Source organism: Diceros bicornis, chromosome 24 (assembly GCF_020826845.1).
Source record: "Diceros bicornis minor isolate mBicDic1 chromosome 24, mDicBic1.mat.cur, whole genome shotgun sequence".
Lineage (NCBI taxonomy): Eukaryota > Metazoa > Chordata > Mammalia > Perissodactyla > Rhinocerotidae > Diceros > Diceros bicornis.
Window position 1 is genome coordinate 26,606,869 of NC_080763.1, and position 25,468 is coordinate 26,632,336.

Sequence of the window (25,468 nt, forward strand, 5' to 3'; positions counted from 1 at the left end):
AATGAAGGTAAGTTTTCTCTTTTTATATATATTCTATGTTCTTTAAACCTAACACAATCAATCATTTTAAGTATTTATTTACCATGTCTTTTAGATTTATAATCACATGCCTTTCATTATACCTTTCTCTAAGGGAGTGAATTTCATGTTTTTGTAATGCATCGTAGGAATTTTGGTTCATATGGAACATAGTTCCAAGGGAAATCAAGTTATTGTTTCTTTTCCCTTCTTGTACAAATAGAAAGATGTTCAGGTAAAGCAAAGTGATTACAGTACAGCTATTGTCCCCTTAGTCCTCTCCTCACCCCCGAACAAAACAAGTCTTCAAATGTTACCCATCCACTTTTGGAAACAGCACTTTGTGGCAGATGGAAGGAATTCCTACTTCCTGCATATGAGCAAAACCATCTGGTTTAGTTGGTTTGGTCAAGTCTTAGAAATATATTGACAAACTAATGCATATTGGGAGTATCTTGTAGTTTTGCTGGTTATATTGCTCCTGGGGGGAATAACAAATTCATGTAATATGAACAGTCTGCTAAAAAAAGAAAACACAGCTAAATAGGTTAAAAAAAATTAAAATCCAAAGTCCACTTTGGGGAGGTGAGTGTCTTTAGTAATGCTCAAATATAGATTTTTCCCACACACTCCCATTCTCTATATGCTGAAAGACGGAACATTCTTCTAAATTCTGAGTGTCATCGTCCTCCAAGTAATCAGAAATGATTTCTCTCCAAGAGTACTTTTCTCTTAATTTTCCATTTTGATTTTATTCTTAGTTCTGGCTTCCTAAATAAATAGGACTTCCATAGGGTTACTGTAGGATAGGTCAAGAAAACAATCTAATCTGTGTCCTTCATCCATGATGCCTTGTTCTCTGTCACCCCTTCATCAGAGAATTAGACTATCTTCTGTGAGACAAGCCCTAACTAAAAGATACAATGCTAAATGAGTTTGCAGTGAGGCTAGATCAAGAGTGGGCATTTGGATGGTGTTATCCAAAGGATTCATTAAAGGATCTTTGTTCTACAACAAGAAACAATTCAACACATCTAGACTTTTGCATCCTGGAAATCTTCAGTTGTGATTTTGCTTCTTTGCTCAGTCACGGGTGTCATTACCTGGGAAATTCAACTACAGGGTGTCAGATAACTTATTAGATTTCTGTATTTAGATCAAACAGTGATGATCTAAGCAGCCTAAAGGGAATCAAAGGATTGTTTTGTGATCAATATTTATCACAAACTATAAAAGAAGGAAACATCCATCGATTACATGCATCTAATATGTACTCAATTGCAGATCATACTTCTAGCTACTAAAAAGAACAAGGATAATGCAGGAAAAATTGACAGCTTTGAGTTTTTTTTTTTAAAGTTCCCAGCAGTTCCATTTTAAATTGCAATTTGAAAAAAAATATTTTCTCTTTCTTATCTAGACCATCTTTTACTGACAGCAAAGAACTTTTTACCTTCATTATTTCACTGATTCTGCTTCACTGTCTTTTGTGCTTGAATCTGCCAGAGAAGTCTTTCCTAGACAAGAGCCTCCTGCTTATAAAACCTAACAGTTTGTATGATTCAACTGTCATGGTGTCTGCATCTTACATCACTTGTCAATCTAGTTTTATGCTTAGGCTACAGATTAGATTTGCTCTTCCCCTCTATTTGCCTATATTTCCAGCTGAGTTTAAACATCACTTTCTTTCTAGTAGGATGAATTGACCTTTTGACTTGATTAAAGGTAAACGTCATTGACTCTCCACGTTTGGAGGCTGACAGTTTTTCAGACGCTCATTGAGATTGCTATATTTATTGCTTGAAAGTGAATATTGGATAATACTCATTTACCTGCCATTTTAATGAGATGAGTGTGAATCTTTTTTTCTACTCTTAAGGAGAATTATCGGGGTTGGAGGTATCAATTGTAACCAAGTAGTAGGGCATGGGAGGTTTCAGTTATTTTTTTCACATTTTTGTTTATAGACCTCACATCCTAAAGTTTTAGTCAAATGGACAGTTAAATATTTTTGTTTGAATCTGACCATAATGGATATTTCAAGAATCCCAGAAGAGCTAAAGTACCTGCAAAATGTCAACAGCATTTAAAACCCTGTGCTGAGGCAAAGCTTATTTTACATTTCTGTGGCTAATATGGCACTAATGTAGCAATGTCCTAAAACTGTGTTTGTGTTAGTATTTCTCCCTCTTATCTTATCCCCACTCATAAAAATTAAGTGATGTGCAAAAATTGCCTAAAGAACAGATGACACCTATAGGAGCTGTTGAAATAGCCCATATTTGTAACAGTTCTGCCTCCATAGCCAATATTTTCCACATCTTTCTTTACTTTCTTATTGAAGCATTTGCATGTATAATAAAGAGGATAAAAACATAAAAAAACAAAGGCAGATTTGTTTCTTCTGTGAACAGCTGTTCTTGCTTCAAAGTACTCACATGATGTGGTCCATTTTCTCCCAGTGCCCACACAGTTTGCTGTTGGAAAGGCGACTGTTACCTCAATCTTAGATCTGAATTTAATCAGATAATGAACAGTGCTATCTACTCGGTTGAAATGTAGGCAAAATCCTGTTATAATGTATATATTTTATGTAGTATTAAAGGCAAGCATACTCACAAAGAGAGGCTAGGATTGAATATAAAATGTTTTTTTATAGAATTATTTTTTCCCTAAGATTAACTGATTTCATGCCATCATAGTTTAGTTCACTCTAAGTTTCTTCACTGAATTCTCAGGATTCTTGTGAATTTGGGTTGCACTTAGGGTATAGGCCCATTCTGAAAAATTTTCAATACAAATTACCTGCTGTATACATTGTAATTAAAAGGAACCTTTCTGCTTTGAACGTCTGTTTATTTTTCAAGAAGAAAATTCCCCCAAATTTCAACTGCTATCATAACTCTTATGACCAACATATAATAGGAATATTAATTGCTCAAAATTAAAGTGTACAACTTAAAATTACCTGGTTTAAAAGATCTCTATCCAAGCGATAATCTTTTTTATTTTCTTCCCTAAACAGTATATAATACCTTCAGTCTTAGGGAGAGAGGGGGAGGGGGAGTGGGTAATGAAAGCTATATAATAAAGCTCTCAAAATTACTTAGATAAAAATGTATTGACCTTATTTGATGGTTTCCAAAGAAGTGAAAACCTATCTAGACATCGATTATTCAACAAACATGTATTAAAGTACCTACAATGTATCTGGCCGTGTGCTCCTATGTGTTGGAGTCAAGTGTATGGTCTTCTGAAATATTTCAGGTGCATAATATCCATAGGGATGTATTGGCCAGTTACTTATTTCATCTTTTGTTTTCAAGTTACTTCCTGAGATAGGGCTTTCCGTGTATTGATTGACTAATCCAGGAGGATTTAAGCAGCATCTTTCTGCATGTGCTCAACTATCCATGTACAGAGAGCAAACTTGGTCTAAATTCTCTGGTTCTGTGCAATCTTATTTGTCTTTTAAATTTACATCTCAATTCAATGATGAGTGAACATGACATTTTCTCCCCTATTATTAACCAAACTGTTTTAATGCCTCAATGTCAATCTTGACGGCTTTTGCCCCTAAATACTGTAATTCCTTGTTGCACCTGAGTCTTTCTAGGGTGCACTTGAGCATCATCTCGAGCATCTTGAGCATGGATCTTTTGAGATGACTTGGTTTATTCCTTTATTTAGTGGCACGTTCTAATGAACATTCTTTTGACCTAAACAGGTTCAATTTTGGAATTTTACATTATTTCATGTTTTAGGTCTTTGGATCTTTTTGGAGGATGATGAACAATGAGATAAGACTGGGACCCCTTCTATTCCCTTCAGGAGCACTATTTAATAACGGGATTTAAACCTTGATATTATATTACTGTGATGATTACTATTGTGATTTCTGTGGTCACTGAGTTCTGGTAGGACCATGGGTTAACAAAAAAGTCAATTAAGTGTATATATTGCAGAACTCTTTTCTCATCCAGTTGGTGGATATTCTCCAAAAGCCAGACTGGTGTATTATCCCTAAATGACCAAATGATTCTAAAAATGCATGATGAATTTCCTGTATCTTCAAGAAATTCATCTGAGGTCTAAGACTTTGGAAAACAAAATGACAGCTGACTACTGTTTCCTGTAAATGTTCACTTACTGCCATTGGCATTTTAAATCCTTGTATTTCTAGACATAGGAGGGCACTCATTTCTTTTGCTACTTTGTTATTGTCCGTTATGTTTGCATTGAGACTTTTGCATTTGGGGACTATTATGGAGGATCCTGTTGGGACAGTGAAACTAGGATGGGCTTTGGCGGGGGATATAATTCCTTGAATGCTACTGGGTCTTGTGCACCAGTGTGGCTTTGACAGCTCTGATGCCTTGAGTGATACTTTTAGAATTGATTCTAACTTTGGCACTTACCACCATCCTTAGGCAAAGGACCTGAGACCCTGTATGCAGGGCAGAAGCTCAACGACAACGAATGGCACACTGTTCGGGTGGTGCGGAGAGGAAAAAGCCTTAAATTAACCGTGGACGATGACGTGGCTGAGGGTGAGTACAGCTGTAGTGAATTTGTCTCTCTTTGCTCGCATTGTCCTCTTGATCATTCAGTGAGCAAAGGGTTTTTTCAAAACCTTTTGTTTTGCTAAACAGAAGTCACATGTCATGTTCTCTGTTGACAAGCTCAGGTAAGGCTAAGAAGGTCTTCCTCTGTATTTTCATAATCCCTTTTCATTGATCTGTATTATAGAACTCACCCACTATTGTAATTACATATTGATGGATCTCTCTCCTTAGCATAGAGTATGTGTCTGGAGAACAGAAGTAGAGTTCTACAGATTCTTCTCTTATTCAGTTATTCAGAAATCACTTAACATCTTCCCGAGTGCGAGTTCCTTCCCTCAGTGAATGAGTCGCTCTCTGGTAGAGGGAGATGGATAAACCAGAAATTCAGAACATTACAGATAAAAGTAAGTATCTAGATCAGTGCTTGATCCTTAGAAGGTACTGAACAATTATTCATTTATTTAATCATTATTAATTGAATATCTACTCTGTACCAAGCACTGCTTTAGAAGGCAGTGGGAATATGGTGGTAAACAAATAGCAAATCCTTGGCTTGGAATTTACATTCAAGGAGGACAATGAATAAATGAACAAATCCATACATACGTCAAGGAACATTCAGAGCCTCACACAAGTGATACATATTTCGCGAGAGCCTGTGATATATCAACAATGTGCTAGGGATTGTAGAGGATAAAAAGGAAGTACACAAGGATTTCCTGTTTCCTCAAATAATGAAGCAATTTAGTAGGTTAGATAGGACTTAGAGTATTTGAAAATAAGACAAGGAATATATAATGTGATTCTAATTTGGATGGGTAAGATTATAACTGTCAATCATAAGAGAAAATTATCAATTTGGGCTGGAGAAACCAGAAGTGGTTTATGAAGGTAGATCTTTGGGTAGAATTTGATGGGTAATTTAATGGGGTCTACGGTAGAAGAGTAAGGGCATCTTTAAGTGGTTCTTACATGCTGCATCCTGTAAGTCTACACTCTCTAATATTCCAGAGCAGTGCACATCTGCTACACAAGCTTCTTGTCCATATAGGAAAAGAAAACTTGGGGCAGCATGAGGTATCATGTGGAACACTGTTGGCATCGGGAGACCTGGGCCCTGATGTTAAGTCTCTGCAGGATGTTGGGAAAGTCACTTATCATTTCTGGGCCTTGTCAAATGAAGTCAGTGGCCTACACCATCTCCACAGTTTCTTCTATGAATAAGACAGTCAGGTTAGAGTTAGGCGCCCTGGGGTTTAACATAGTCATTGTCACCCAAATGCTTTATGCCTTTGGGAGAGATATACTAAACCTCCTTTTTCTCATTTTCTCATTTTTAAACATGAGATTCTGTTATTGCTAAGGACCTTTCCAGCATAAAGGTTCTGCAATTTGGGGTCCTATAATTTAATTTTATATTCATGAACCTGAACTTCTATACTTCTGGAGTCAGGAATTACAGTGAGCCCTGTATGTATGTGTGCAGGTAGAGGTGTGTGTGTGCATGTGTGTGTGTGTGTGTGTGTGTATAAGTTGAGAAGGAGAGTCTATGGATAGAGGAGGAGCATGAGGCATCTGTCCAGTGCCCAGCTGGCACTGGATCCTGGGTTAGCTGTCTTATGCATATCAATTCCTTTAATCTTCTATAATTAACCATTGCTTTACAAGGTTAGTGTTCTTATTGTCATTTTACATAAGGAGAACACAAAACTTAGAGGGAGTTGTGTAATTAAGCTGCAAATTCATGTCTGTGTGATTTCACCAAATCAAGCAATCCATCATAAGAAAATGATTTTTCTTACAATACAGGAAAAATATAATGGAATAGTTTAGGGTGAGGCAGGGAAGCTCTTCAGTAGGTAGACAACAACACTCACTCTCCTTCCCCCAAAGTAAAGACAGAGAACCACAACTATCCAAAACCCTCCAACTGTACGTAGACATAATTTAGTAGTGGGAGGTAAGGTTACTGTTCTACACCCCTGAAGGGTAACTTAGCTTTATGTAATGAATGTAAGCAAAGAGATGTAAAAATGGTTATATGAATCCACAGCTAATCTGAATTAATTATTCAAGAAAGCCTCATGAGCTGTCAGTGCAGACAGTCGCCTGCAAAGGCGACAGCGATGAGTCGCTCACGCCTTGCTAACTCCTCTGGGTTTAGCCCAGCAAGGCCAAGTAATGCTATGCGCAGCGTGTGTTGAATATCAGCCACTAGATGGCGACCTCACTCCAATCTCTCCCAATAGTGAGTCCCTTTTATTTTCCTAGGAAATTATACATCCTGATAGCTAAGGTCATATAGAACTGCAGAACTGAGGGCACAGTAATGTGTATTGCCTCCCTCAGACAATATTCTTTTATGGAAACTTTAGAATGCAGGTAATTATGAAGTGTGCTTTCTCTTACCACTAATAATTAAAAAACAGAATTAAACTGTGGAATGCCCAGGTCATTCAGTAATTTGATATTTGAAGTTAATGAAGCTCTTTCATTTTCCAACTTACTCCCTACTTTGCTGCTGATGGAAAAAAGGAGCCATGAGGATAAAGAAAGGAAAAAAGGGCTATTTTGCTTATGAGCTACAACCTTGGATTGCTTCTTACTGTGATAAGGGGTTTGGGAATTTTAATTTTAGCTCACAGAAGTCATAAAATCAGGCAATGAAACTAAAATACCACACAGTCCTCAGATTATTGAGTAGTGTCTTATTGGCTTACTTAGTAATCCCTTTCATGCTGTTTAAGGTCCCCCAGGGTGTCAAATTTTCAGCTGGTTTGTAGAAACGTGCAAATAATAGGTCAGACTCGTAAGAAATCAAAAAGCAAGGAAAGAAATATTTCTCAGCCTGGTGGTTTTCATTTGTTGTAATATAAATGTATTCCTGGAAAAGTAGTGAGTTCATTTGACAGTTAATAAGGGTTGATTGATTGATTGAGCTGAATTTCTATTATTAAGAATAAATTAAAAAAATACCTCGCTTGGGTTACGCTCCTCAGAATTGGGGTCTTACGCTGCATGAATGACCTACTCCATCCAGAACTTCTTGCTAGTGCAGAAATTCACCCCTCTTTTGTCTGCTCTGGTCCATGTCGACTTCTCCCTCTCCCTCCCTCACCCCACCCAGCACATACAGTACCAAGCTGTCAAAAGTCATTTTCCAAAGTTTTCCATGGAAAACTTGTTCCTCATGTTAATTAAAAAAAACATAAAGAATATTTGGCAAATATTAGGTTAAACAAAATGAAGTGGATTTCTTTATTGCAAGACTTATTAGGAGACTTTAATATGCTAATACACATTGCTAATCATCAATAATTAAGTACCCAGTGTTTGCCAAGTTTATTTGGCTCTGGAACTTTTTCATTATTAAAGGATTTTACAGAATATTCTTTTGAAAAATGTTGATATCATGGGGAAAAGGGTGTGGGAGCGGTGGAGCTGGCAGATTGTGGGCAAAATGGGCATCCTTTACTGAGACTACAAGCCTTCATTTTCTTAATTCTTTCCCCATGTCTGGGAGCCATGGGAGGTCAAGTTGACTCCTCTAGGCCTTTCCATTCTTTCTTTGCTAAGCTCTTAGAGTAGGCCAGGAACCTCATGCACTGACATGGTGATGATCCAAACTCTGACTCCAAAGCAGATGTCTCAAATACGACCTCCTTCCCCAAAAATGAGGGATGCTTGCTGTGCTCAGGCCCTCTGCTAAACCCTGTGACGTATAGAAGAGGCCAGAAGTGGTACCTAATTAAAAAGAGCTTGTGTTCTAATATAAGAGAGAAAACAATAAATTAAATAACCAGAAAATTATTAACATATTTCAGAGAAAGGAAAAAAAAGGTGAACATTGCATAATTAGTAATGGCTAACAGTTTGAGCACTAGGCGCTGTTCTAAGTACTTTATGTGAATTGACACATTTAATCCTGATAGCTTCATACCTACTTCACAGATGGGAAACTGAGGCACAGAAAAGTCAGGTAACCCAGACACTTCAGCCTCAGAGCCTACATGCTCATCCACTATATGCTAATGTCTTGTGGGAAGTTACAGCTTGAACTTGGCCAAAATTTTCCATAGGTTTATATTCTCAACAAACTTCATTGCTCTGAGGGGTGGTCTGTAAACTGCTTGCAGGCTATCAGTGAGACATGGCAGTGAATGTGCGCATAGGAGTGAAGGCTGTTCTAGGGAAGGTGCTGGATATATGACCCATGAATTAGGTGGAAAGACTTTATGATACTTGGCCACTGGAAAGAAGTACGAACTCATCACAGCAGCTTCTGCATGGAAATTGCACCAGTTAAATTCTACCTACAGCTTTTCTTGGGCAATAATGTAAGGAACCAGCCACACTTTTCCTCCAAAGACAGTATAGTGTACAAGTTAAGATGTGGGCTTTGGAATTAAACACACCTGGGTTCAGTTTGTGGGTCTACCATTTACCACCTGCATGAACCTTGATCAAATTGCTTAACCTCTCTAAGCTAAGTGTCCTTACATCTAAAGCAAGATATATGATACCTGTATTCCGTTTTATTGAGATAATAACATCTGATGGTGGTGATGAAATGCCTAGCACAGTGCCTGACATATAGGGAATATTCAGTAATCTTGGTTTTTCCTTATCTTTCTCCTGAGTTACTTCTCTTTCCTCTGAAATTTGAAAGCAGCTGCTGTAAAGTATGCATATATTTGCCCCTTCAGTGGAAAGGAGTTTTAGTTTATAGACAACATTCAGAGGAAACCAGTGAAAAGGCTTCTGGTTACTAATATTGATTAGATGATACACAAATTTTAAAAAAATATTTATTTGCTTAGTTTGGCACAAGTTTCAAACTTTAAGCAATCACGGCAATGATTTCTTCAGATGCAACAGTGTCCTTTTTTGGAACCTCCATCCTCAGGCAAATGAGTTCCTTTAGCATATGGTGAAGCCAATTTCTTTTCCAATTTGGCCCCACATCACCTTCTGCCCCTCCCCTCACCAACTTCTAGGTGAAGCTGCTCTGAGTCATCCTAAACCCTAAATCCGTCTGTGTGGGCTAAACTTTCAAATTCCGTTGTTAGTTTCCCTTCTATTACTTATCCAAGCCCTTCTTCAATCTCTCTTCTAGCTCAATCACCACCTTACGAGATTTTCTTGCTTTATGAAATGCATTTTCTAGTGAGCAGAATTTCCTAACCCCTCAATTCTGAAGGTCAGTTTATCCATAATTTCTCTAAAAGTTCCCAGCTGACTGTAAAATTGCCTCTTCAGATTCCTTTTGGAACCCCAATCTTCACCAGTGGTCACCCAATTATTACTTCTTACTTCTCATTACTGGCTTTCTTTTCTTTTTTTTTTTTTTTGGTAAAATAAGGATTAGCATGACTAGCAGTATCATCATAGTTCAGTTCCCTTGTCTCCATGGAGATTGGCTATGATTTTTCCCCTCCCCATCATTCTCCAGCCCCAGCCTCCAGCCCTGCTATGAACAGCGGTAGCCAAAATGGCTTTGAGCATTTACTTCAGTCACTTCATTGCGTTAGAGCATGTGAATTTAGGTTATGGTACTTTGCATTTTCATGACCAATCCGTTTTCAATACTAAGTAATTTTATACAGTAATTCATTTTCCTAGTCAATAGTTAGCAGACTTATGTTGCATTTTGATTTTTGTCCTATTACAATTTTATATTTAAGTTAACCAACATCATTATTTTATTTTTGCTTGTATTAAGTGAATGATTTGTCACTAGTTGTCAAAACACCACATAGACGCTCATAAAGTGTAAATCTGATTTTTGTGCTTGTGAGTGATTCTTTGAATTAGGTCTGACTGGGCTCCCAAAGAGATGAAATCAATATTAAGCATCTGAGGGTGTGATCTAGTTGAATCTCCGAGATACTAAAGTTTAAGAGACCTAAGAAAATATAACCTCCCTTTTTTGCCACCTGAGTTCTATACCAATAGAGAAAAAAATGCAAGGCAGGTGGAAATCAAATATCATTTTTATTAGTGATAACGCTGATATTGAAAAATGTGGCTTACATCTGCTGAACTTCACAATCAGACAGAATTGCCCACTTGAACACTAAACAAATCAGGACTGGGGCTGGCATCCTCCGCTGAAGCCAGGCTTGCTCTTTTAATACCCAGGCTGAGATGAGTGGGGTGAACTGAGTGTTTCTTGAGGGCAGCTTGCTCCTCTAAAAGAGAAACAGGAGATGCCAGGGGCTGAACTATGCACATGTAGTTCCTCTTTGCAGATTATCCTTAATCTTTCAGATTATGTCACTCCTTTTCCTCTGGAAAGTTGTAAAAGAGGGGGTAAAGAGATGCAGGAGTGTCTTGCTAGTGGAGTTTCTTCCATGGGAAAGGTGACAATAGGAGAGGAATTTCCCCTTCCCTTCCGCCTACCACTGAGGCCTTAGGACATGGTTTGCTAAATTTTAATATGATTTATCTGTATAAATGTTGAGGAAGCCACCGTCTACTCTGGCCATACTGGAAAACATAATGATGTTTTCCTTGACTTGGTTACTAAAATTTCCGGTTTCTGTATTTATTTCAAGCCCTTCTCATTACCCCTGTGCTTCAGTCACTCACCACTTCTAGGTGAACTAGGTAATGAAAGGCCTAATAGTTCATTTGTATCAGCTGGAGATCCTTCCATTGCAAATGTCAGAGACGCAACTCAAATGCTTTAAGCATAAAGGGAATCTATTGCCACATAGTTTGAAACAGTCCAGAGTTGGCTGGCTGGATCCAGAGCTTCAAATGACATCATCCTAGAGAAACTGTGTCTCTCTGTTTTGTGGTTGTCTTCCTGGTCTGCTGTCTACGTTTGGGCAGACCCAATCTGTCTGGTTTTCGCGTGGCCTCCAGCACTCTGTATTAAGTATTTTGTTCTCTGGAACTGACTCAAAAAAACTGAATATTTTGCATGGAAACAAATTAGACCTAAAGGATATAGTAATGATGCTGTAAGAAAACATGGTAACCTTTCCTGTTTATATCTCATTTATGATTTTCACAGGTACAATGGTGGGAGACCATACCCGCTTGGAATTCCACAATATTGAAACTGGTATCATGACTGAGAAACGTTACATCTCCGTTGTCCCCTCCAGTTTCATTGGCCACTTGCAGAGCCTCATGTTTAATGGCCTGCTCTACATTGACTTGTGCAAAAATGGCGACATTGATTACTGTGAACTGAAGGCTCGTTTTGGACTGAGGAACATCATCGCTGACCCTGTCACCTTCAAGACCAAGAGCAGCTACTTGAGCCTGGCCACCCTCCAGGCCTACACCTCCATGCACCTCTTCTTCCAGTTCAAGACCACCTCAGCTGATGGCTTCATTCTCTTCAATAGTGGTGATGGCAATGACTTCATTGCAGTTGAGCTAGTCAAGGGGTAAGTGGAAGGAATCATATAGTTTATACTGGACACCTTAACTCAAGTCCTACACAAAATATGGACAGGAAAAATTTTCCATTCTACTGCCCACCCTCTGTTTTTAATACACGCTCTCATCCTCATTGATTAAAAATATCCACATAACGGTTAGGGCTGGAAGGGAGAGAAATTCATGATTTTATTTAAAGATCTTTCACTAATTCAATACTATCAGACTTTTTACTATGAAACGTAGTTCTTTAAAACCATGGGGACTGCAATAAACAAAAAAAAAATAAATAAATAAAACCATGGGGAAAAAAGCTTATTTTTGCAAAAGAGGGATATGGGCTGTGTCGTATCTATCTCTGGAGTGGTACTATCTGCAACCACCAAATTTACGGGAAGAAATGAAATATAGATATTTTCAGTACTACCATTAACCCATATATGCAAATTTTAAAAAGTTGTTCTTTCTTCAAGACATTTTACTACCATGCATTGGAAAATAGTCAAAACAGAAGCAAAAACAAGAAAAAACTTCCAAAAAAGATTAATGATTGACTGTGAATTTAAATGTCGCCCCCTAGTGTTTTGGAGGGTACTCCTGAACCTCTTCTTGACTGTGGATTTTCTTGAGGTAGTGTTAAAGAAGTAAACACTATAAGTACGGAAATAAAGGGGAGTCTGATAGAATAGGATCTAACTATTCTCGTATCCTAAATCAAGCTTTAATTATTCCTGCATGATGCCAGTTTAGTGTGGGGGCTTGGAAGCTCCCAGTGTCAGCTATACACATGTTGCCATTAAACTGCTTCAGGGAATCTCAAATGATCGGTGGTGGTTGTCCCTCACAGGTACATACACTACGTGTTTGACCTCGGAAATGGTCCCAATGTGATCAAAGGCAACAGTGACCGCCCCCTGAATGACAACCAGTGGCACAACGTCGTCATCACCCGGGACAACAGTAACACCCACAGCCTGAAAGTGGACACTAAGGTGGTCACTCAGGTTATCAATGGTGCCAAAAATCTGGATTTGAAAGGTAAACCTTGCAAAGAAGTTTATCCTTCTTAGGGCATTTTTTAACAATCGAAAAGGTGTTTCCAGAGGCAAACTAAAGGTTAGGATTGCATGCAGTTTTGACCCATCATGCATATCATATTTTAATAACGTTGAATTGTACCATAATGCAATGTGTTCACTTTTTACTTAGACCACTCCTCAAGGAATGGTTCATTTTCTCTGTAAATCTTGGCCATGTGGGGGCTGAGTGATGAGGTCACAAGTGTCAAAATGCAGAAGGGCCATAACACAGAGGAAGGAGTATAGATTTTGGAGTCTCAGCTGAATCATTACTGCCTGGGTGACTTTGGTAAAATTTCGCAGCCTTGTTCAGCTTCTGTAAACTTTTTTGCAAAATGAGTATAATAATTGTTACTACCTATAGGGGCTGTTAGGAGTTTCAATGGAACAATGTCTGTAAAACCCTCAGCATATTATTGGTAACAAGCACATAAAAAGCACTCAATAAGTGGTTGTTCTGTTGGAAATGTTGTTAGTCTTTACTTCATTATAAAATGGGAACAATACTTACCTCATAGAATGGATATGGTGATTAAAATTTGTGAGAAGATGTGTGTACAGTGAATGACACATAAGAAATGTTAGTTTTGTCTTTATACAATGTAGAAACTCTGGTAATTATTTTGTTTATGCTATCCACCCCCCCCCCAGCTATATTGCCATGATCTAATAAATGGGCTAATATGCATTGGCCTTAGTTGACATGGTCTCCCTGTCTTTTTCTCATTCACTTTTACTACCTACTTTCCTTTCCAGGTGACCTCTACATGGCAGGTCTGGCCCAAGGCATGTACAGCAACCTCCCCAAGCTCGTGGCTTCCCGGGATGGCTTTCAGGGCTGCCTGGCCTCAGTGGACTTGAATGGGCGCCTGCCAGACCTCATCAATGATGCCCTCCATAGGAGCGGACAGATCGAGCGTGGCTGTGAAGGTACAACCTTTTCTCTTTCTAAGCTACAGCCTTATCGCAAACACCAAGCCCCTTTGCTGCCTCTGCCAGTGCCTCCTTTCTCAGTTTACCAGTCCTCTCATTCCCATTCACCATCCGACGTTGCATCACCATCAGTGTCCTCCTGTCACTGGCTCAGTATGTCAGGACATGTGCCACAGGCTTCAGGAATGTGTGTTGGCAGATGTCTTCCCAGAGTCACATACTTGCCAATAGGGGACCTTTCCTGGCATTGACATCAGGCTTCTCCTGACTTGTGCCTTTGCTTCCAGCATGGCTGAAGGGGCATCAGGCTTTTATTTATATCTTCATACATAGGGACGTATGAATCAGAGACTTTTATATGGGTGTCACTATTAATAAAATATTTCTTATGTCGCTAATAGCAACTGCATAATTTAATGCAAACCCAGCAGGAGGTAGGAAAATGATGTCAGAATGCCATGATGAGGGAAGAGAACTAACATTTATTGAGTACCTACTAGATGTCAGGCATCGTCAGGCAGTTCCTTAGTGTGTGTAGCGGAACAACACGGGCTTTGATGTTATAAAGGCCTGGATTTAGGTCCAGGTAGTGGCTCTTGTTAGCTGTGTGACTTTTGGTAAGTTACTTAACCTCTCTGAACTACATTTTTCTCACCTGTAAAATTGGACAATAAAACTTATCTTGGAAGGTAATGTACATGAATCAGAGAGATACGCAAAATGCCTGGTATGTACACAGTAGGTATTCAATAAACAGTAGGATTATTGTTTACAAACATTATTTCATGTGAGACATCTGATAACATTGCATGCCCACCAATGCAGCACAACAAACCATGCTCAGCCTGTTTCTGTAGATGATCCACTGTCTCTTGAGATATAAAATTAATTTTACAGGGCTTGAGTCTTTACTATACAAACAATCTTGTTGTAACCAGCAGAGGGCAGCAGTGAGCATTTTCAGCCTTCTCCAGCTGCCTTGGGTAGGCTGAAAAGGTGACCGTTACCTATCTTGAAAGGCAAAGAGAATGTCTGACCCGTCACCAGGATCTATACATTCTTTTGTCTGGTTGAGCCTCACGGTCCTTCATTTGTGCAGTATACTGTATTTTCTTGTATCTCTCATTAATTTACCGCATCAAACCTGTTCGTTCATCTCCTAAGTGTTCAACTCCATTTATCACTCCTGTTCTTAACTAGCTTCCATCTGGATTCACTCACCACCTTAAAGCACATTTTCATAAAATCTTCCCATCAGCTTCTTATGCTGATTTGTAGTATGGAAGTCATTTCCCTTTGCCCAAGAGTCAGTTTCCCATGTTGCACTAGTAATAAGACTGATCGTCCCTGTAGCCCTCTCCAGTTTTCCTGTAGCCAGAAATATTTCTTAAATTCTGTGGACCAAATCCGGTGTGTGTCTATAGGGGGGCCAGGGGTTGGGACTCACCAAGCGCTTATAGTAGCCACTTTGCTTTTTTCCCCTGAAAATGTACAATTGCATACCACTCAAGAATTTTTGTCTCTTTGGCCTGCTCTCAGTTCTTACAGGTGTTAAAAGGCAAGCCTGAGGTAGAGGCAGCATTTGGGAATTAAATTGAGTATCTTAGTTTAGAAGACTGTGGAATGACAGTAATTCCAGTTATCCTGGAATATTAATTCTATCAAGTTTAATAAGATAAAAGCATGTCTTAAAAAGCACAAGACACACTTCAAAAGTTAAATATTTTTATCATGCCATCCATTCTTCAGATTTAAAAGTTAACAAGCATCATCCGTTTACCTCTATAGCAAGGTTGCCTGATAGAAATATAATGTAAGTCACATATGTAATTTTAAATTTCCTGGTAGCCACATGTAAAAAAGGTATAAAGTACCAGATAAGGCTAATTTTAATTTTACATTTTATTTAACTGAAACCAATATATCCAAAGTATTATCATTTCAGCATGTAATCGACATAAAATTGTTAATGAGACATTTTACATTATTTTTTTCACATTAAGCCTTCAAAACTGAGTGTATATTTTATACCTGCAGCACACCTCAATTTAAACTACACACCTTTAAAATGCTCAACAGCCACGTTCATCTGTGGCTACTGTATTAGAAGCTCAGTTACATATAGAATATAAAAATCGGGATGTAAGGAAAGAAAGATGTGGTATTGGATTAAAAGGAAGGCTAAACAAACTTTTATAAAAGTGGATTAAAATGTAGGGTATAAAGGAGGGAATGGACATCACTTAAGAGAGCTTTAAGAGAAACAGAGCATTAGTGAAAGGAAATTACCCATCAGATGGGAGAAAATGTTCCTATCTCTTCCTACAGCTCTATGTGCAGCTTGGCATGACTCATCACATACATTATGGTGGATTCCGACCTTCCTCTGAGTAGGGGTGATTGTTCAAAGCAGAATATTGTGACTTGATGGCCCTATCATTCGAATCTATGGCAAATCCCATGGGCCTAATAACACTGCACTCTATTGCCATGGAGATAATTACGATGGTTACCCATGGAGCATTATGACTGCCCCACTGGGTGGGATAAAGTGGAGGATGAATGCTGAGGGAGGAAGGTCCTTGTTTGTTGTACACAGATGACTTGGATAATTAGCCTAAGTGGCCAGGAAAAATGGCCAAAAAGTGGGTTAAGGCATAAATTACTGTCATTGGAAGTTTGCACCATTGTGAGTAAGCTCTTGTAAGAGATCCCAGGAGCTTTGTAGGGCACTGTGGAAGATGATGGGGAGGGAAACGAAGGGCACAAAACCTTGGAAAGACTGCAAAAAAGTGTCATTGTCATTCTGAATCTCTGTACATAGTGTGGAGCCCTCAAGTGGGCCTTTGAGTATTAACAGTATAGGAATCATAGGAAATTGAACACATTTCTTGATTTATTATTTCTATGTATAGAATAAGAAACACGTAGGGATGAGGATTTGTTAGTAAAAACTAAGACCTGGATCTCTTTAAGACGGTAAATGTGTTTTATTCTACATATCTGGGCTACACAGGCCAGGATATATCATATGTTCTTGTCAAAGTCATTGATAATGATACTTCAAGATCCCTAAGTAGTAAATGTATTACTTTCCCTATTATCTGGCCCAAAAGAGTCCAAAATTATTTTTAAAACATATTAATCTAATACTCTTTGGCTCTCCATTTTTTATGGTAAGAAAGAAAAAAATCTTGAACTAGGATTTGATTTTGTGTCTCTAATATATGCAGAGTGTATAATTTAGAAATTAAGTGCAATTTCTGGATGACAACTAGCCAACATCTAGCTTTGACTTGCAACCTCTCAATTTGGATTAGGAGTTTTTAATAATGTCTGGTTCAATACTCAGCTGGTAAATATCTCTTTCTATCTTGAAGCCAGCTTTGCTGCAGAGACCAAGGCATGTAGCGGCTAGAAATGCAATTCCACAATTGCTGATGGTAAACATCTGAGAGAAATACAGGTGCTTCCTTTCAACACCGGCATGAATAAACGAAAAGGACATTGGTTTTTGCTCACAGCCATTTGAGTTTGGCTGTATTTTTATAAATTAAAAAATAAACTGAGCTCTTTGGTGTTCCCAAATCACCTTGACACAAATGCCCAGTTCCAGTACCACAGTCCTTAGTGGCATTTTCAGGAAGTTACAAGGAATGATCCCAAGTGACTCTCCCATGCTTAACTCCTAAATGTTCAGAATTATTTTTGTGGGCCCCATCTTGTTGTGCATATGTGTCTTTCAGTCTGGCCATACACTACCTTTATTTCTTGATGTTTATCCTGACTGATGGAAAATCATTTTTCTGGACCATATGCCTTGGGGTTGGCTGTGTGGATGTGGGAAGGCTCTTGTTTCCACTGCTTGTGCTTGTCAAGTCCTGTATTTCCCTGCCCTGCTCTGCTGACGTGGCTCTGATGAAGCCTGCTCCACCCCAGTCTGTGCATCCCCCGTCTGTGCTGTCTCTGGAGAACCTGTAGAGCATTTCAATTGTCTGTTTGAGTGATGTTGGTTATGCCGATTGTATTTTCGTTTCTGTAATGTTACCCTGGTTGACTCTACCTCTTACTAACCTCTGGTTATTGTTTTCGCCTTTTCTGTTCTTTTGCTAACAAAGTTGCGTTGACCAAAGCTGACCTGCAAGGTAGACAAGGTTCTTCTTCCCATTACCACTTTGGACTGAAAGATGCCCTGTGTAACCCTTGGTATCTTTTCTTTAGAGGCCTTCAAGCTGTCACACCTCTTGGACAGCGGCAGTCACAGGGAGGGGGCTGAACCTTGTGTTCTTCAGAAACAGTGGCAGAAAACCCAGATCAATGCCTGAAAAATACCAACAAAGGCGAGACCACTTGGGGATGGGAGATGATTCCATTTTGGGGGGACCAAAGAGGTTTGACAGCATCCTATGTTGTGACTGCCCACAAACGTATTAAACCACGTCTGGAAATGGTTAATGTCTCCTCAAGGAGTTGCCTGGGAGGGATTCGCTCCTTTTAATTCATTCACTGTAGAGAGAAGGCAGCACTTGGAAAAAGAAAAAGAAAAAGAAAAAAGACCACTTGAGTTCATAATTTATTATTTTCTGGGTCAGGGAGGTCATTTCTCAGAGTAGGACTTTTGAGTGCTTGGGCTTGTGAAAGAGAATGCCATTTTCTCTTACCTCATTTTAAAGAAATTTTTAGGCATTTGGGAGATATTAATGTCATTAAAACATTCTGGAGATTTATGTTTCCTATGGGGAATTTTGGTTGAACACTTTAATTTCCTGTTTTGTGGTCTAAAGAAAATGATTCTCTTGGGGAAGAAGAGGATCTGTTGGTTTTATCCTGAATACCCTTTAACGTGCCTGCATCTTAGATGTCCGTGAATATCTACTGCAGAAACTGCTTCTTCTACCATTCAAAAAGGCACCTTTCAAAGTCTGTCATGGTCCACTGGTCCTGTGGTGTCAGGCTATTTTGACTCAGAATAGTAAGTCACGAACAGGCATTTTAGGTATCTTTTGGCTGAGAGTTAAGCAGGAGATTGAGCCTCAGATGGCCTCAGTGAGTTTGCAGTCAGCAAAAATTGTTAGAAGTGGTTAAGATAAAGGTAGCTTTAAAAAAATTACTTTTCACCTAAATGATCATTTACTTTGCTGTGACTTACTGGTTACATGTCATGTAGGTAACCAGTACAAGTGTCTACCTCTCCGGGGCACATCCACTGACTGAGGTCTCTCTCTAACTATTTTACTGTAACTCTTTTTTCTTCATCCCCTTTTAGCAGATTCACATATATGCTGATATTTAATAAAAATAATGAAAAGAATATGCACTGGATTAGTACTTTGAAGTCCTAGGTAGCTGTACAATAGCTTTCAATTTCAAAGTATGTAGAGCCCTTTTGGTAATACTGAAGGCTGTTGTTTTCGGATATTCTGTTCAATTGTCAAAATAGGTCTTCCACATGTCACTCTGTAAATGGAGGGGAGGGAGAAGGGGGCAGGATTTGATCTATAATAAGAGACAATCTAAAGTTGTCAAAGCTCCTTATGATCAGATTTATTAGATAATCTAGACAACTGCATCTCCTCCTTCTAGACTTTACCATTCTTCATGGTAAGAACTATGTGGATTTTGAATCCCCAGAACCTAGCATAGGTCTTATTACATAGGAACTCCATATATAGGAAAATGATCTTAAAGTTCCTATCCAAAGGAAAAAGGGTTTGTAGGAATCATGCAAAGAACTGGTTGATTTCTATGCCTATTGTAAATTGTTGACCGAAGTGTAGATACAGATTTGAGGACATAACAGTTTGGAGTATCTTAACTTTCCCATTTGTAGAAGCAGTTTAGTCATCGGTATGGTTTTTATGTTATTACTCTGTTGACCCAAACTCTTCCATTCTTGTACTGACTTGACAGTCTCTTTGTTTGTGGTAGGAGCTGTTATTCTTTGTAATTATTTTTGAGTCATCTTACTCTTTCCCCATATTGTGGCAAAATACCTTTTGGATGCAAATGCCTCTACTTTTTATTTTCTTGACATGGGTTATAGACCGTTACTCATGCTGGCTTTTTCAACCACAACCTGTGGGCACAGATAGTACTTATTACCATTAAACATGAAGGGCAGTAATAAAAAACACATGACAAAGAAATGAGACTGTCTGAAATGTAACGGCAAATGGTATTCAGAAGGAAATATAACAATGGGTCTAGGAAGTAGCATAATGAGTCTGGACAAGTCAACAGCTTGTGTCCTCTTATTGTCATGGTATTAGGGTGGTGATTTTTAAAAATTTTTATTTATTTTAACTTATGCAGTTATCATGTTGTTCAATTTATCAGGAACTCAGCTACTGCTATGTGTCAGGTACTCAGCTTGGTACTGGGGTTACAGATGAGATATAGTCTCTGATTTCAAATGAATCAGTAAGAGATCAGCCAATAATTACAATGCAGAGTGAAAACTGCCGTGCTAGAATGGATACGGAGTGTGCTGTGTGGGCATGGAGGAGGGCTGCTGGGCTGAGTGGGGTGGTGATGGTTCGTGGTGGGTGCTCAGGGGATGTTTTCTCAGGCAGGGTTTCAGCTGAGTCTAAAGGACAACATGTTTTGGGTGGATGAGAAGTGGAAGCACATTCAAGGGCTTGGCCAGTTTGGGGATTCAAGAAGCTCAATTTGGCTGAAATAATGTGTATGTGGGGATGTGATCAACAATGAAACTGGAGCGGTAGGATGGAGACAGGTGATAACAGGCTTTCTGTGTGAGGCGTTGGACTTTACCCCAAGGGCTCTGTAAGGATGCCAGAGACCTGGGTCAGATTTTCATTTTACTAAGATCACTCTGACACCATGGTGGAGAATGGATGAGAAAGACGAATTGGAAGCAGAGAACAGAATTAAGAGGGAAGTAGCATGTTCCAAGACAGAAGCAAGAGGCATGAACCTGATGCCCATTACTTTAGCTGCCTAAGAAGATAAACATGTTTTCCTCCCAGATGAAACCTCTGAGGAGTAAGGAAGAAAATTTGTCTCCTGTTTCTTTTCCCCAACCCCCACAGTGTTACTCTGTTTCATAACTGATACATTTATATATTAGGACAAAAAGTGTCAAGGAAGAACTTCATTGACTGCTCTGGTTCAGGTCAGACTTTGCATCTCTTCAGGCTAGGAGAGGGAGTGGGGGCTCCCTTGAGGCACATGGGAGGTGTTGCATGGCTGAGAGGTGCAGTGCCTTGAATCTCAGGGTCCTTTGAATGAATTACACTATCTATAGACCTTTCAGAAGTAATATTCTAATTTCTTTTTATTTGCAAGAGCGGTATTCCTTGAGAGAAGAAGATACCCTAAATCTTATCCATTTAAGAAAGCAGCTGTACAACTATAAAATAAATATTAAGTTTGACCTGTTGGGAATGAGTCATAAACTATGAGGAATGAAATAATAGCTCTTTATTGGCTTAGGTGGTTAATCAAAATATCCTCTTCTCACTTTCCATTATAATTCCCCTTAGCAGGTTCTATTTCTGGAGTTGAATAGCTTCATTTCTAGAAATGTAAAGTTGTCCCTCTACTCAGATGGTGGGCAGGTGGGTGGGGGGACCAAGGATTGATTAGATCTGGTTCTAAGTGCTGCATATCTGAATAAGTCAATAAGTGTATTGGCTTTAGATCCCTTGAAAACCTGAAGATTCTTTCAAGTCATTTTAAGTGAGAGTTGGCATCAGCCAAACACTTCTAGTAGGTAAAGGGAATTTTCATTCTCCGACTTTTTTTACTGTGAGGAATATAGTTCCCCACTTCAATTTCTCCAAAGTTAAGGACTGTATCACATTCTCCATTGTATTTTATGTAATAAAATGTAGCATTTGACCCAATATAAATCAGTTCCTCAAAAATGCTTTGCATTATGGGAAATAATAAGCAAGACAGGAATTAAATGGAACTTCCCACAATGGTTCCTGCCCCCTGTCCCTCAACATTGCATGACAGAGGTTTCTCACAAGAGAACTGTGTAATTATGACTTACTACCTTAATGCATCTTGTTTCTTAACTCCTGACTGACTACACACCCAACTAAAATGGGTGGAGAGAAGCTGATTTTCCTTTCCCACAGAATTGTTAATACCCTTTACTGAAGGTCTACTTAGTATAGACACATGCTAAAGGCTTGGCATATTGTATCTCCATTATGACCATGACCTTGTATAGTAGATATTGTTATCCTCTTTTCATGGATGACTTTATAGGCTTTGTGTGTGTTATCTCATTTAATGTTCGCACTATGTGAGGTAGTGACAATTTCTGTCTCCATTCTATAGACGCGGAAACTGAGGTTCAGAGAGTTTAGTAGCTAGCCCAAGGTCACATTGCTAGTAAGTGACAAAGCTGGATTTTAAAGCCTGTGACCTTTTCCCTGCTATGCCATATGGTGTGAGTGGATTTGCCTATTTCCAAAAGAGAAACAGTACACAGATCACCAGAGAGTATCTGAGATGTCCCCCAAGCTGACTTTATGGTAGATGGTTTTCATATCAATACTATTCCACTAACTTCTAGATGATATTTGCCCAATTTTAATGAGGAAAGTATTTTAAATTACCTGTCTTTTTGTTGAGCCTGGCCTTCAAAACCCCTTGTCTCTCTCTCTTTTTTAAAAAATACCCTCTCACATTGAGGGTATTATTCAAAGTGAAATAAGTCAGAGGGAGAAGGTCAAATATCGTATGATTTCCCGCATTAAGTAGTATATAATAACAACAACAAACAAACACTTGGAGACAGAGATTGGATTGGTGGTTACCAGAGGGGAAGTGGGGAGGGAGGAGGGCGAAAGGGATAATTCGGCACATGTGTGTGGTGATGGGTTGTAATTAGTATTTGGGTGGTGAACATGATGTAATCTATGCAGAAATAGAAGTATAATGATGTACACCTGAAATTTATACAATGTTATAAACCAATGTTACTGCAACAAACAAAAAATTAAAAAAAATAATAATAAATAAATAAATAATACCCCCTCCTACCCTACAGGCTGCTACATCAGTGCTTGTAAAAGAAAGAAAGGCAGAAAATGAGGCTTCAGTTTACATCATTTGAAGCAGCATCGACTTTTGAGGGCCTGGTCATGATTTGAAGGAATGATCTAATCATTTGAGCTTTATGACCCAGGCACCCTCTGAAAGTACGGTAGATTGAAGAAGAAGGCTTTGTGATGCCAGCCATTCTCTCACCTTTACAAATACGCCATCAGAGGCAGGCATCGACTTGCACCTCTCTCTTTTCATGGAAGTATCACGTGGGTACATCGCTGTACTCACAAGGTGTGATGATGCTTTGCAGTTCATTGACCATCGAGGGCAATGCTGTGCTGGAGCTGCACCAGCTCAGGAATTTTCAGGAATCTCACAAGCTGGTTGACATCACGTAACATCTATTAGCCTGAAAGTGGCTGTGGTGGGAGTATTTTACGCTATGGTAATCAAGTCACAATAATGTTAAAGATGGGGGTTTGTTATTTTGTTTTCCTTGGAGTTCTGGTTGTTAAATATTTACCAGCACAGGACCAATCAAAGGCCATTGGAGATAAAGACCTCATGAGGGCATCTTGGTTTCAACCATTTCCTATGCCCATCTTGACTTATTTTATACCTAATGTATGATGAGAGGACTGAAGTGATTGAGAAGAATAGGGGTGTTATTGAAACTGCCCCACATGCTGGATTTTATTTTTTTTAGCAAAGAATGCACTCTTTTTTTTTTTGCTGGGAAAGACTAGCCCTGAGCCAATATCTGTTGCCAATCTTCCTGTCTTTTTTTCCCCCCTCAAAGCCCAGTACATAGTTGTATATTCTAGTTGTAAATCCTTCTAGTTCTTCTATGTGAGCTGCCACCATGCATGGCTACTGACAGATCAGTGGTGTTGTTCTACGCCCGGGAAATGAACCCTGGCTGCCAAAGCGGAGAGCACAGAAGTTTAACCACTAGGCCATCAGGGCTGGCCCCATGCTGAATTTTATTGTTAGTCTTTTTCACTCATCGTCCTAACCAAATGACTTTTCTGAACCCTCATTTGAGGAGAGAAAACCATAAGCACCTGAACATGCTTGATAAGGGCAATTTCCATACCTTTCTGAGCATTAACCAGACACAGATCCTGCCTTCAAGACAAAAAAGTAAGAAGATCTTGGGAACATAGCTGCTCTTAGGTCTTTATGTTATTTATAATAACATTTAGGACCCTGTTCTCTGGATTTGCTTAATCTCCTGTAAAATGGGAACTAGAGCATTCACGTCTTAGTCGGCTCTGTATGAAGAAAGCCACTTGACACATTTAAGGATCATTGCTTTCTTATTTTAAAATTAAATAGAAGTGAATTGGGTTTCTGCCAATTGAAAGGGATGAATCTTATGTTGTCTGTAAATGACTCTCCTCAGAAAAGCCAAGGGAACCCAACAGTGTACATGTAGATATACACTCTGAGAGCTATAAAAGTAGCTTTCCTGAAGAGACCAAGACACATATGCAGCTTAAGTCAGTAGGCTATGTCTAGTGTCGTGAATACCCTCCCTGAAGCTTCCATGCTTTAATTCTTACATTTTAGCAGTAGAGACTGTAGATTGCTCAGGAAGCTGGTAAGGGTCTTTCACACATATACACACGTACATACATACACAAGCACAAATACGTCACGCATCTATGTATATTCCTCTTCCTTTTTCTATTTTCTATTTTTCCTCCTTACCACCCAATTACTGCTCACTCATTCCTCCTCTATGAAACAATGTAAATTTAAAAATGTAAAAGTGGAAAGGTTTATGCATTTATGAGGAGTGGAAAATAAAGTTGAAGGTGGAAGCTGAGCTCTCGTTAGACAGTTCGTGGCAACTCTCATAAGGCCCCTTCCCATGGCAGCTGTGTTTTGTATGGGGGGGAGGGGCAAAACCTTTGGTTGGCTCAAAGTTCTGCTAGGATGAAGCTTCACATTCAAGTTTCCCTCATAGATTCTTAGCCCTTTGACAAGCCCCTCATGCTTTGAGACTAAAGATGATGGATATTGTTAAACCAACTCTATCTGGTCCCTACGCCTAGGGAACCAGCCTTAGGCCTTTAGGATAAATGGACATTGGGAACTATACCAGATATATTACCTCCAGACACCCCCTCTCACCAAGCCCACCTCCCCAATATGGCCAAGAGCAGCTGGTGCTGGTTTAGCAACATTTATCTATTTTAAATTGGGATATTTGAGGCATAGGTTTGGTTACATCCTCCTTGGGCAATAACACGGGGAAATACACTCTGATACAAGTGTCCAGGCAGCACTTCTGTCTCAAGCACCTGCAAGTAATAAGAGACACTCTGTCAACTTTTGATTTTCTAAACCGTGAAAAGGAGTTGCCTGAATCAGTTTGCATGTACTGCAAGGGTGGATTTTAGCCATAACAGGCATGAAATGACTGTCTGGGACAGTTCTCAGAGA

At 39.1% G+C, this 25,468-nt stretch overlaps 1 protein-coding gene across 1 annotated transcript in view; it reads left to right on the top strand.

The window, feature by feature from the left end:
- The window catches only part of NRXN3 (neurexin 3), a 1,476,736-nt gene that overhangs the window by 665,159 nt on the left and 786,109 nt on the right, over nucleotides 1-25,468 (top strand). The window contains 4 exon segments of the mRNA XM_058567468.1: nucleotides 4,449-4,568; nucleotides 11,605-11,986; nucleotides 12,826-13,016; nucleotides 13,814-13,987. Coding sequence (XP_058423451.1) covers nucleotides 4,449-4,568; nucleotides 11,605-11,986; nucleotides 12,826-13,016; nucleotides 13,814-13,987 — 867 coding nt within the window.